Source organism: Camellia sinensis, chromosome 9 (assembly GCF_055761805.1).
Source record: "Camellia sinensis isolate YWXY chromosome 9, ASM5576180v1, whole genome shotgun sequence".
Classification (NCBI taxonomy): Eukaryota; Viridiplantae; Streptophyta; class Magnoliopsida; order Ericales; family Theaceae; genus Camellia; species Camellia sinensis.
This window is the reverse complement of record NC_138969.1, coordinates 100,590,938-100,603,481: the sequence shown is the minus strand read 5'-3', so window position 1 is coordinate 100,603,481 and position 12,544 is coordinate 100,590,938. Positions and strand designations below refer to the sequence as shown.

General features: G+C 40.9%; 1 protein-coding gene across 1 annotated transcript; it reads left to right on the top strand.

Moving 5' to 3' along the window:
- Positions 1–7,223: 7,223 nt before the first annotated feature.
- LOC145799653 (uncharacterized) lies at positions 7,224–7,972 on the top strand. The gene is made up of 2 exons (XM_082889261.1): positions 7,224–7,727; positions 7,949–7,972. Exons 1-2 carry the CDS (start codon positions 7,224–7,226, stop codon positions 7,970–7,972), a joined length of 528 nt encoding a protein of 175 aa, XP_082745387.1.
- The last annotated feature ends 4,572 nt before the right edge of the window (positions 7,973–12,544 follow it).

Here is a 12,544-nt window from a genome sequence, read left to right as displayed (position 1 = left end):
TTGAGCTAGCCTTCAAGACTCCAAAGCTTCAAGAGCAAACTTAGATGATTTCCCCCTTTCTCTCTCAATTTCGGGTCTCTCACTCTCTCTAGAGAGTTTAATCAGCCAAAGCCACATAAGGGAAGGAATTGAGGGTGTAGTGCCTTTTTACATCAAACCCCACTATTCCAAAATAATAATAATAAACAATTGGGCACTAAATTATCAATTTAATCAACTTAATCTGACCCGAATCAATTTCTAATTAAATTTCACCATAGGGTCTAAAAATTATGTCAATCACAATGGCGCAATCAATTTCGGGTTCTGTGGCCGATAAGGCCTTCAATTTAATTCCCAAGGCAGATTATTCAACAGATATTCCTACGGTGAACAGATAGAACTTCAAAACCATATATTTTCGCATAATGGAACACAAAATCATATCAAAACACATAATCACATCATGTTAAGGACCAATTAACGTATTACGGAACAGAGGTATTACAGTTTACGACGGTGTTCATTATGTAGTGGCTGTGCCTGTTTGGTCCAAGTGTTGTGTTGAAATTTGGTACCCCAACACCAAGGTTTGTAGCTTCGGCGTCTGTGTTAACAAGGTGTCAAGCCGCTGTTTTGATGTTGGCGAGGGTGGGGTTGTCGAAGGTGGCTCGCTGTGTTCAGTTGCCTCAATGGTAGCTAGTTCTTCATAGTTCTCTGCCGGCGATGGTTTTCTGGCGTGTTAAAGTTGACTGGTGGTTCCGGCAGCTGGTGATAGTCACAGGTTGGGGTGCGTCGTTGGTGATTCATGTGCCGTTGGCGTGCTGCTATGGTTTGGACACTGTGCGTCTCCGACGACGTGTCTTGGACACATGGGGTGAGGCCAGTGTGTCCTGTTTTCTTCTGGTCTGGATCTCCAAGCTGGTGATTATGGAGATTTAGTTTCCATTGATTCAAGTCGGTGGTTCCGCCATCCATGGTGATGTCCCAACGGTGCTGTTGATCTCGGTCCCAGCGCGAGGTTGACGGGGTACTAGGTGTTTCTGGTGCTGAGTTTTTTCCGGCGGTGTTGCTCTGGCCTTGGATCTTTTCTGGCGCCGATGTCCTGCTGGTCGGGTTCTGATGTGGAGCGTGGCTGTGTATCGCTGGTGTTGGGTTCTCTAACTTCGGCGCCGGTAGTGGATGGTTTTGATGAGGATGTTGATGTTACACGCAACTGTTGGCGCGTGATATGGGCACTGGGAGTTGACCCGTTTGGGGCAAAGGGACCAGCTGCAAAGCTGTTGGTTGTCACTTTCCCCCACATTTTGCTCTGCTCTAGGACAAAGCTGGTGTATATGTATATTTTGTATTGTTGTCTTGTATGGCCATGTGGGTTATATGTTTGGCCCACTAATTTTTTTGTGGTGTGTTTGGTGGGCCACGAGGACTCTTGTTTATGGCCATTAATTGCGCTCTTTCGGGCCCATTCTTGGTGTAATCTGTTTGGGCCATTATTATGGCTTAGTGGGTTTTGTATGTGGGCCGTGGTTGCCAGTGAGCATTTCAACTGTTGTAATAGTCCATATTTCTTCCCCAATTCTCTTTCTATTATCTCTGATAGTAGGGCCACTTGGGGGAAAAAAAAGACATATGGGCATATTGGATTTTCTTGTTTTTTGTTATAGTATGAATTATTTGTTTTCTTTCCTCCTTTTTGGGGGTCAAGTTAGATATCTTGTATTACCTGGGGTATGCCCCTTGTAAATGTGTAATTCTTTGTTTTTAATTTATGACTTACCCACCCAAAAAAAAAAAAAAAAAGCTTAGTTTGAGTTAAAATTGGCCACTTAAGCTAATGAAACTGTTAGTTGCCCAAACTAATTAGTTTCTAGAACAAAAGAGAGCGCCATGGAGAAGGGCAGAGAGAGTTAGGGAGAAACTTTCTTCCTGGGCGCTAAAAGAGAAAGTGAGAGAAAAGAAAAGGGGAATAGGCTGATGTTGTATTTGTGCAAGACCCCTATCTGATGTGGGGACATGGTTCTTGAACAAATATTATGTTCCGCTAAGTTGTCATGGCTGCGCGTGTTCCTGGTTTAGTGTGATGGTAGGCTTTTTGTTTGGTGGCTGGAGTCTCTTCTAGTCTTTTCAGTTTGGGCGTTGTTTGTAATTTGTGGTAGGGCCTGGGGGATGCCCCTTGTATTCGTGTAAATTTTCTGTTTTATTTATTTCTTATTCACCCAAAAAAAAAAAAAAAAAAAAAAAGAAGAATTGAACACTAAGGTGATTTAGGAAACCTTAAATGAGTTTCTTAAGTGAAACTAATATCGTTAAGTTACAATTACTCACTTGGAAGGAGAGCAAGATTAGTTTGAGTTAAAATTGGCCACTTAAGCTAAGGAAACTATTAGTTGCCCAAACTAATTAGTTTCTAGAACAAAAGAGAGCGCCATGGAGAAGGGCGGAGAGAGTTAGGGAGAAACTTTCTTCCTGAGCGCTAAAAGAGAAAGTGAGAGAAAAGAAAAGGGGAATAGAGCGAAATTTTAGGCGAATTGAAATTCATCCTCTTGGACTGGAGGTGTCCACTAATTGGTCCGATAGGGTTGAAGGAGAAAGGCGATCAAAGCTTTTGGACTTGCCTGATAGCGTTGAGATTACTAAAAATCGGGGTATCGCTCACGGAGTGACTGCGGATGTGGTGGATCAATCTTCGCACTGGTTGCAAAGGAAAAAGGGGATCTTGTTATGGAGGACCAAGATCTGGGTGTTGATGCATCTGGTCCACATGGCAGCCCTAGAGGTAGTCAAAATGATCGTGGTTCTGAGGATTCGGGCTTCAATCCTGAAGGATCTAAGGGTAACACTCGTGGTGGTTTTCAACACCGTGGTCGAGGTGCAAATACCAACACTAGGGGTGGTCGTGGAGGACGAGGGCAGAATAGACCCCCTGAGGGTAGAACGTGGGCTAACGTGGCGTCGTCTTCAGTCCGATCAGAGGTAAAACTCAAATACTATCCCCCCAAAATGGATCAAGATAAAATTGTGGTTGAGATGCCTCCCCCCTCCCCCACGGTGAAATGGGATGCTTGCTTGGTAGGATACTTTATTGACAAAAATCTGCCATACACCCTTATTAAAAATAATGCTAATAATATGTGGAAGCATAAGGGGTTGGTAGAAATTCTGAAGAATGATGACTGTTGTATTGATGTACTGGAGGGGGGACTTGGTATGTAAGTGGTTTTCTACTTATCCTTAAACAGTGGCATCGTATGATGAAACTGTCGAAGGAAGACAAGAAAACCATCTATCTGGGTGAAAATTTTTAACATTCCTTTGGAATATTGGGATGGGGAAGGGTTAGGGAGAATTGCTAGTGCTGTGGGTGTCCCTTTATTTATGGATCAACTTACCTCTTCTGGAAGTAGGATCTCCTTTGCTAGATTGTGTGTGGATATATCAGCTGAATCGGCCTTCCCTGACAGTTTTCTTCTCACTGATGGTGATGCTTCTATGAATATCCATGTGGAGTACCAAGGGGTTCCCTCGAGATGCACACATTGCCATGTTTTTGGACATGAGACTAAGAATTGTCTTTCTGCTCAAGTAACTCACCTCATTGAATTACAGAAGAATTCAGAGGAACAGATTGAAGATGATGAGGGGTGGACCATAGTCAAGGATAAGGGAAAGAAAAAAGTGGGGGATCCTTCATCTCCTGTTCACAGTGTCCCTCCTGAAGCCAACAGTTCATCTGCTACTAAGAGGGGTGAACCTGAGATCCAATCTGAGGGGGCTAACCTCCATCTAGTGGCTGACATTTCTACTGAGGTTGATACGGAACTTATTGATCTTCCCCTTCCTGAGGTTGTAGAAAATGCTAGCCCTGCAGCTGAGGATATTGTCCGAAATGTGGGAAAGGAGGAAATGCGAGCTAATTCTCCTGAAATTCTGGGAGGCAAGGGGGAGGTTGGTCTCAAAGTGAGTAGCTCAACAAAGAAGAAGTCTTCTGGCAAATCAGGCAGCCAGAAGAAGAAAAGGAGGTAACTATTTTTTTGTTGTTTTTGTGGTGATCTGGTTGTATTTCCATTATGTTTATCATGTCTTTTAAAATATCATCGTGGAATGTTAGGGGGTTTAACAACCCATCTAAACACAAAGAAGTTACTGATTTTGTTAGAAAAGAAGACATTAAAATAATGAGTATTTTGGAGACAAAAATTAAAATGGAGAATGAAGCTAAACTTTTTGCAAATAGCTTTAAAAATTGGAATTTTTTGTCGAATTCACAACCAGATCTGCCAGCTAGAATTTGGGTGTGCTGGGACCCAAACTTTTGTGATATTTTGATGCTTCAAAAATCAAACCAGCATATTTTTGTCAAAGTTCATGTTTTTGATACAGATTCCAGATTCTTTGCCACTTTTGTTTACGCTGAAAATAAACATGAGTTGAGAGTTCCCTTATTTTTTGATTTAAAAAAAATTGCTCTCAATCATGCGAGTCACCCATCCATTTTCCTTGGTGACTTTAATGCTGTTAGGTTCTCTCATGAGAAAATGGGGGGGAAGGAGACGTGGAGTCAAGCAAATGAGTTGTTTAATAGACTAGTCTTGGAGTCTGAGTTGGATGATCTTTGTTACAAGGGGTGTCAATTTACTTGGTCCAATAAGCGGAGGGGTGGTAACTTTATTACTTCAAAAATTGATAGAGTTCTTGCTAATGAGAGATGGTTGTCTGCTAACCCTAACTCTTATGCTCTTTTTCTGCCTCCTGGTATATCTGACCATTCTCCAGTTGTTGTGCATCTTGGGGGTGAGGAGGCTAAGTTCAAAAGCCTTTTAAGTTTTTTGACTTTTGGGCTAATCACTTTAGTTTCCTCCCTAGAGTCCATGGTGTTTGGGTTAAATACATTAGGGGATCCCCTATGTTTAGGGTTTGTCAGAAGCTTAAAACCCTTAAGCCTATCCTAAGAGATTTGAACAAAAAGGAGTATAGTGAGATTTCCATCCGTGTTGGTGCTGCTAAGGATCAACTTCTTAATTCACAAATTAAGCTTGATAAAGATCCGATGAATCTTCACCTTCAGGAAATGGAAAGGGCTGCTTACATTAAATATGTTGATCTCAGTAAAGCTGAGGAAAGCCTTGCCCATCAAAAATCTCGTGTCCAATGGCTTGGATTAGGGGATAGGAATTCAAAGTTCTTCTCTCGAACTGTTAAGGGGAATGTGAATAAGGGGCGCATTCATAGTGTTGTGCTTCCGAATGGGGAGAGGGTGACTAATAGTGCTGAGGTCCATAACTCTTTTGTGGATTACTTCACTAATTTGTTCGGAAAGCCTTTTGTTGACAACTATAATGGGTCTGAGAGGATTAATGGTCTTATCACCAAGAGAGTGTCTGAAACTCAGTATCATAGTCTTGCTAGGGATGTTACTGAAAAAGAGATCATTGATGCTTTCAGGTCTCTAAAAACCAACAAAGCCCCCGGCCCTGATGGCTATTCTGTGGGTTTTTTTCTGAAAGCCTGGGACATTGTGGGTAGAGAGGTTGTCGAAGCCATCAAATCCTTTTTCTCATCGGGAGAGCTTCTTCGGGAAATAAATAGCACCTCCATTGCTCTTATCCCGATGATCCCCAATGCTGAAAAAGTGGGGGATTTTCGACCCATTTCTTGCTGTAATACTTTGTACAAGTGTATTTCTAAGATCATTGCTGATAGGATCAAATCTGTTCTGAATGATCTTATTGACCCTGTGCAATCAGCTTTTGTCCCCGGTAGGAGAATTGCTGACAATATTTTCCTTTCACAGGAACTTATGAGGGGTTATCATAAATTCTCTCATTCTCCCAGGTGTGCCATGAAAGTGGACATTATGAAAGCATATGATAATGTAAGATGGGAGTTTGTTCTTGATGTCCTTAATGCTATGGGTTTCCCCCCTAACATGGTCTTTTGGGTCAGAGCTTGCATGACTAGTCCCACCTATTCCATTTGCATTAATGGGAGTCTACATGGTTATTTTAGGGGGGAGAGAGGTTTGAGACAAGGTGACCCTATGTCCCCTTACCTATTTGTTTTAGCCATGGAAGTTCTCTCAAGAATTTTGGCTGAGAAGGCTTTGCATACTACCTTAAAATTCCACTGGAGATGTGATCAACCTAAAATTGTTAACTTGTGCTTTGCAGATGATTTAATGATCTTCTGTAAGGGGGATGTGTTCACTATTCGGTCCATTAAGCTAGGGTTAGAAGAATTTAAGCGCTTGTCTGGGTTGTCACCTAGCCCCGCTAAGAGTCATATTTTCTTTTTTGGTTGTGATAATGAGTTGAGAGATGAGATTCTTGGGGTTTGTCAATTCAGTGAAGGCAAGCTGCCTATGAGATACTTGGGGGTTCCATTAGTTTCCACGAAACTTAAAGTCACTGACTGTGATCAACTTGTGGATCGGATAACTAAAAGGATTAAGAGCTGGACAAATAAGTGTCTTACTTATGCTGGCCGAGCTCAATTGATCCAATCTGTTTTGTTTTCGATGCAAGTGTATTGGACCTCTTTGTTCATTCTCCCAAAGAAGGTCATTCGGTCCATCGAGAGTCTTTTTAGGGCTTTTTTTTGGTTGGGTTGTGAGTTAAAAACTCATGGAGCTAAGGTTTCTTGGGATAGAATATGCTCTCCCAGGAAGGAAGGGGGTCTGGGGTTTAAGTCTCTTTCTGTATGGAATAAAGCTGCTATTGCTAAGCATGTTTGGTTCCTTCTTTCTGGGGGTGAGCAGTCTATGTGGTGTAGGAGTTTTTGGAGAGTTAGGGTGCCAAATGACCCCTCTTGGGTCTGGAGGAAAGTTCTCTCCCAAAGACCTATAATTTACCCCTTAATCAAATATAAGGTGGGAGATGGATCTGGAGTTTTCTTATGGTTTGATAATTGGCACCCCATGGATTCTATTTGGGATAAGTTTGGGATTCGTATTGTGTATGACACCGCGCCTTAAGTATAGATGCTAAGGTTAGTCAGATTGTGAAGGGTAATACTTGGAGATGGCCATTTCCTTCTTCTTGGGAGATTATGGACCTCATTAACAAAACTCCTTCAAATTTCCTCCCTACTGTGGTCATGATAGTGTTAGTTGGTGTCCTGCTCATGATGGGAAATTCACCATTCAATCCACTTGGAATGCGTTAAGGACTCACTTTGATCATGTGGATTAGTCTCATTTAATTTAGGGCCCCCACAATATCCCTAAAGTGAGTTTTGTGGTTTGGATGGCGATTCTTGGCCGTCTGAACACTGGGGATAGGTTGCACCTTTTTGGTGTGACGCAATCTGCTGTGTGTGCCTTTTGTCAGTACCATAATGAAGATCATAACCACCTTTTCTTTGAATGTCCATTCTCGGAAAGGGTGTGGTCTTGTATTAAAGGTAAAATTAATGTTGATTGGCCATCCCTCCTTTGGGATGATTTGGTCCAGCTCATTGCTAAATCTGTGAAAGGGAAATCCCTGGGGGCTATTATTACCAAGCTTGCATTTACTTGTACTGTGTACCAGTTATGGGTAGCTAGGAATAATAGAGTGTTTAGTAAAGATATGGTCCCTGAAGAGGTTGTTATTAAGTGTATTGTGGATATGGTTAGATTCAGGGTAATGCATATTACCAATTTGAAGTCTAACCATAATGACAGATGGTATCTTAGCTCATGGAAATTGCCTCATACTATGCTGAAGCGTGCTGCTGCTGCTGATGTGAGGATTGAGAGTTCACAAAATGTGGGTTGAGTGAAGGTTAGGAACTACATTGTGGGGTTTCCTAATGTTTGTTATTCATATAGGTGCCTGGAGTCCTGGAAAATCGATGGATGAGTGTATGCCAATCAATCTGAGGGTTGAGTTTCGTGTGAGGAATAAACACTCCATAACCCCCAACTTACTAGCCACATTGAGAGGAACTAACATGGTTTTATATATTCTCTGTATATTTTCTTTTGCAGGTGTATGGAGCTGGTTTTTTCTGAGTGATGTGAGCATAGTTACTTGTGGGTTGAGTGTAGTGAGCAATTATATGTGTGATGTTAACTGTTTCAGGTTTCTGAGTTTTGCAAAGTACTCTGTTGTTGACTATTTAATTCTGTTTGGTCTTTGCTGGATTACAGGGTCTACTATAATGTGTAGAATCTGTTCGGGTTACATGTGTTGGTGTGTTCTTCAGTTCGGGTGGACTCGCAGCTTGAAGCTGGATCTGACAGTGTTGATGGCTGCTATATGCGCCTCGTGTGTGAAATATCAATCTCTATTATGTTTGTTTTCCTTAGAGTGTGTTGGTATTTTTGCCTACCGGTGTGGGATGTACACGGGTGTCCACTGTTTTCATCTGACCCTTTGCTACTTGATATCGGGTGTGTTCATGCTCCTCATTACAGTTTCATGCGGCACATGAACACACTTTGGTTATTTCCTATTATGTATGGTTTATTTAGGTTAAGGCTTATTTTATTTATTTTGTCCAGATAGTTATTTTGTTCGTCAGTTTTTCTGGGTAATTCTGGAATGGCTTAGTTTTTTGTTTTTTCTTGGTTTCTTGTATAGTGCTTTGGTTAGGGCCTAGGGCATGCCCCTTGTCGTGGTGTAAGTTTTTTGTCTTTTATTTTATGACTTATCTACCCAAAAAAATCTATGCCAGCGTGCTTAGCCTGGTTACCAGAGCCGTTGCTGCGGTAGTGGTGGTATTGGGTGTACTTCACGTTCTCGCGCATGTAGTGCGTGAAGTTGGTGAAGCGTGTGTTTCACGATTAGCAATTGCGTGTGTTCTGCTTGATTAGCATCATCAAGCTATTGTGTTCAGAGTGAAGGTAACAGACTAGGGGCTCCTTCCTCATTTTCAAGGGGGATGACCTGACGTCATGTAGGTAACTGGACAGCACGTGGGTGCTTGGAAGGTAATTATTTTTGGGCTTCAAACTGAGTGAGTTCGTATATATATTATATTTATATATATATATATATATATATATCTTAGTGGGTTGTTGATTGCGTATGTTGGTTGGATGTGGGGCCCGGCAAAATTTGTATAGTGGCTATTGTTGGCCCACCGTTTATTTTTTTTGGGGGGGCCCACGGTGCAACTTTTATCTGTTAGTGTGGACTATCTGTGGGCTGGATTATTGGTCAAGGAAGTGGGCGTTTCTTGGGCTCACTATCTTTTGTGTGTTTTCTTCAGTGGCTCAGTTTATTATTCTCAACAGTTTGGGCTGTGCTATATTGGGTTTGTCTCAGTGGGTTTTGGTGTGCTCATTTATTTCTATTTAGCCACATTACAGCGGACTGTTCATAGTTGATTTTTTCATTTTGATTGATCGTGTGATCCTCATGTGACTCGATATGAGGTGAGTTTTGAGCCATCTCCGCCAAGAGTGATTGAGGGGTCACTGCTTTGGGGAATAGTGGTTTGATGACTTACTGAGTTAGAGACTGGGAGATGAGCGGGAGGATAGCTACCGGTTTATGGTAGCTTCTTGTCTTCATGTGACCCATTCTAATTGATTGTATTGCCACGCCTGACATGGAGTGAAGGGCACACTGCTATGGGGTTTGAGGCTTGCGATCTACCAAGGAAGGGACTGGGGGATGTGATGTTTGATCTAAGCGATTTTTGACTATGTATTGGGCTGTTGCTGTGGGGCTATTGTTTTTGCGCTACAACTCCTAAGACCGTTGATTATGGCTACTACTCGTGCTAGCTTCATGTGACTCTGTCAGGATGTGTCGTGGGGTAGATTTTTTCCTCTATCATGGCTTTGGTTAAGTGGCTAGGATGTCACGGCTGTGAGGAGTGGAAGGCTTACTGGACTCCATGTGCTCATCTTCGGTAGAGACTGGCGGCTTGTGGGGGTGACTATCCGTTTGGATCGGGCTTTTGGGTTGTAGCCTTGTGTGTTTGTTTTGTTACGTTTAAATAGCTTTGTGGTGTTGTTTGTACCTTTGCCCATATATCCACCCCTAGTTTCCATCTATTATCTCTGATGGTAGGGGTTATTGGGGGACAAAAAGATATATGGGCAAAGTTGGGGTTTTTTTGGTTTTTTGTTGTTCTTGTGCTTTCCCCCCATCTTTACAGGGGTACTTTAGTAGTTTATGTTGGTTATGTAATTTTTATTTATTTGTTGTTGGGTGTACCTGGGGTACGCCCCTTGTAAACTTGTATATTTCATTGTCTTTATTTCATGACTTACCCCAAAAAAAAAAAAATACTGTTTTGCAACTGTTGAAGCTATTGTTCAGTATGGTTATTAAAATACCACATCCTAAAATCCTGATACTTTTCCTACATAAAATCCTTGTTTAATTGTTTTCTTATTTCACTTGTTGTTGTGAAATCCATTAAAGTTCAAAATTCATATCACTAATAGTTGGGCTCTCAAGCCTTCTGGTTCCATAAACCCCATGAGGAATTTGGTTTTCAGATATGCGAATACCGTGGATTAGGGTTTCAGGAAGGGGGTCAAGAGAAGGCTGACTAGGAGGCCGAGAAGGCATCCCTTGGTTGACTGATTCAATTGGTTCAGACATAGCATGTCTGAAGGATTCAGGTAAATCTACTCGATAAGGCAGGTTTGAAGAGTGATGACTCATACTGGACAAGCTTCGGGTGAGAGGCCTTTGAAATTTTTGATAAACATTACCTCCTTGTGTTTGAATAACATCATCTAAGGTTTGTCTGATGATTGGTCTAACTGGTACAACATTCTTAATTTGCCATCTTTTTGGTTAATCGTGGATTTTTACTAACATCTTAATTCATCAAACCTCAATTAAATCTCAAAAACATAGAGAAATATAAAAATAAATGTAGGGAATCAAGGATTTAGTGCTTAGATTTTACCAATTCCAAATTAATGGATGAAGATCACACGAGATTGATGCTTAGCTTCTATTGTTTAGGATTTGAAAAATCAAGTGAGATAGAGAGGTGTTTAGGGTTTGAACAAATGCAAAGAAAACATTTATTTATAACAAAGCTCTACAATACACACCCCCTTTAGGTTGCATATCATATGCCATTGGATGCATAACTTTTAATCTTGATCGTTGATTAATTTAATAGGTAAATAATGGGTACCTTCTTAGTCGGTTAACTCTCATATTAGATTTCGTTTCTCTCTCTCTTTCTCTCGCTCTCTCACCACAACGCTTCTCCCTCTGTTTCATTATCTCATCTCATGGTCACTCTCCGTTGATTGTCTCTCGTTCATCTCTTTCTCTAGCCACTGTTTCTACGAAGGCGATACAAAGTAGGAAGGGGTTTCGACAGTGAAGAGTTGGCGTTGAGATTAGACCTAACGGTTCTTACATTATTTCATACTTAATATGATCTTTTTTAGGTATATTAAAGGATGATATTAATCATTGTGATATAATATTTTTCAGAAATGATAAAAAAAATATAATTATTTTAATGAAAAAAATATGTTGATTTATCTTGTATGTGTTGTTTTAATTTCATGGTTGTTTAAAAGAAAAAAAAAAAGAAAAAAAAAGAGTAACTTCTGTAATATTTTATGTAATGCCCCAAAATAATAATAACATCTCACCTCATGATATTCAAAGGAAAACATAAACTTATGTAATATTAACCTTCTATTGATATCCTTTTTGGGGGCGTTACAATTACATATAAAATTGTGGGGCTTAGTCCTTGTAATGCATGATAAATGGTAAGTAAACACCATAATTACATATTTGCCATCATGCACGAGAATCCGAATAAGTGTCTGAGTGTTTGAACCCTAATCCATGAGAAATGGTAAGTAAACACTATAATTATATATTTGCCATCATGCAAGAGGGTTCGGATAAGTGTCCGAGTGTTCGAACCCTTTTGCGGGCGTTATAATTATCAAATTATCGTTGATATATATATAATTATCGATTTCGCGTACAGTCTCCAATCAAATTGTCATTTTGAAAATCTCTTCCCGCCGATTTTACCTTCGGAGAAAAACTCCTTCGATTTCTGGAGATCAGAACGAGAGTTGTCTTTCACAGTCATTTTGATTCAAAAACCAGACGATCTTTAAGAGAAACAAACAAGGTCTAAGATGCTGAGCAACAATGGCGGCAAAGGCGCTCGTTGGCAGCGCAATTTAGCCTCAAGGAAACATAAGGCACTTCGTATTGTTGTATGGGGGTGATGATGATGTGTATATATAGGGGAAAGAGTGTAACAGAGTGCTGAGGTGGCTCAATATACTTGGCTTTTTGCTTTACTGTTTGGTGCTGGCTTTGCGTCTTACTCCTAGATATGTAATGCACAGGTTCTGTTTTGTTCTCCAATCCTGTTTTCAGATTTGGGGCCGATGTTTAGTGCTGCTATGGGGCTGTTAGCTCTCGGTTTTGGGCTGTTCTTTCGCAGTGTTCATTTTCCCTATCTCTCTTGATATGGTTGCTGAACAGTGTGTTTTTGGTTCTCTTTTTGCTTTATCTCCTTGGTTTCTTGGTTGCTGATTTTGCTGTATAGTTGCTGTAGGGCCTGGGGTATTCCCCTTGTAATCTTGTATATCCTTTGTCTTTAATTTATGTCTTATTCACCC

Excerpts from the sequence above, each read along its gene's own strand:
- LOC145799653 (XM_082889261.1), top strand. The coding sequence starts at position 7,224 with ATGGCGATTCTTGGCCGTCTGAACACTGGGGATAGGTTGCACCTTTTT. Across the intron at positions 7,728-7,948 it reads GGATTGAGAGTTCACAAAAT|GTGTATGGAGCTGGTTTTTT; the intron begins GTGGGTTGAGTG and ends TTTCTTTTGCAG.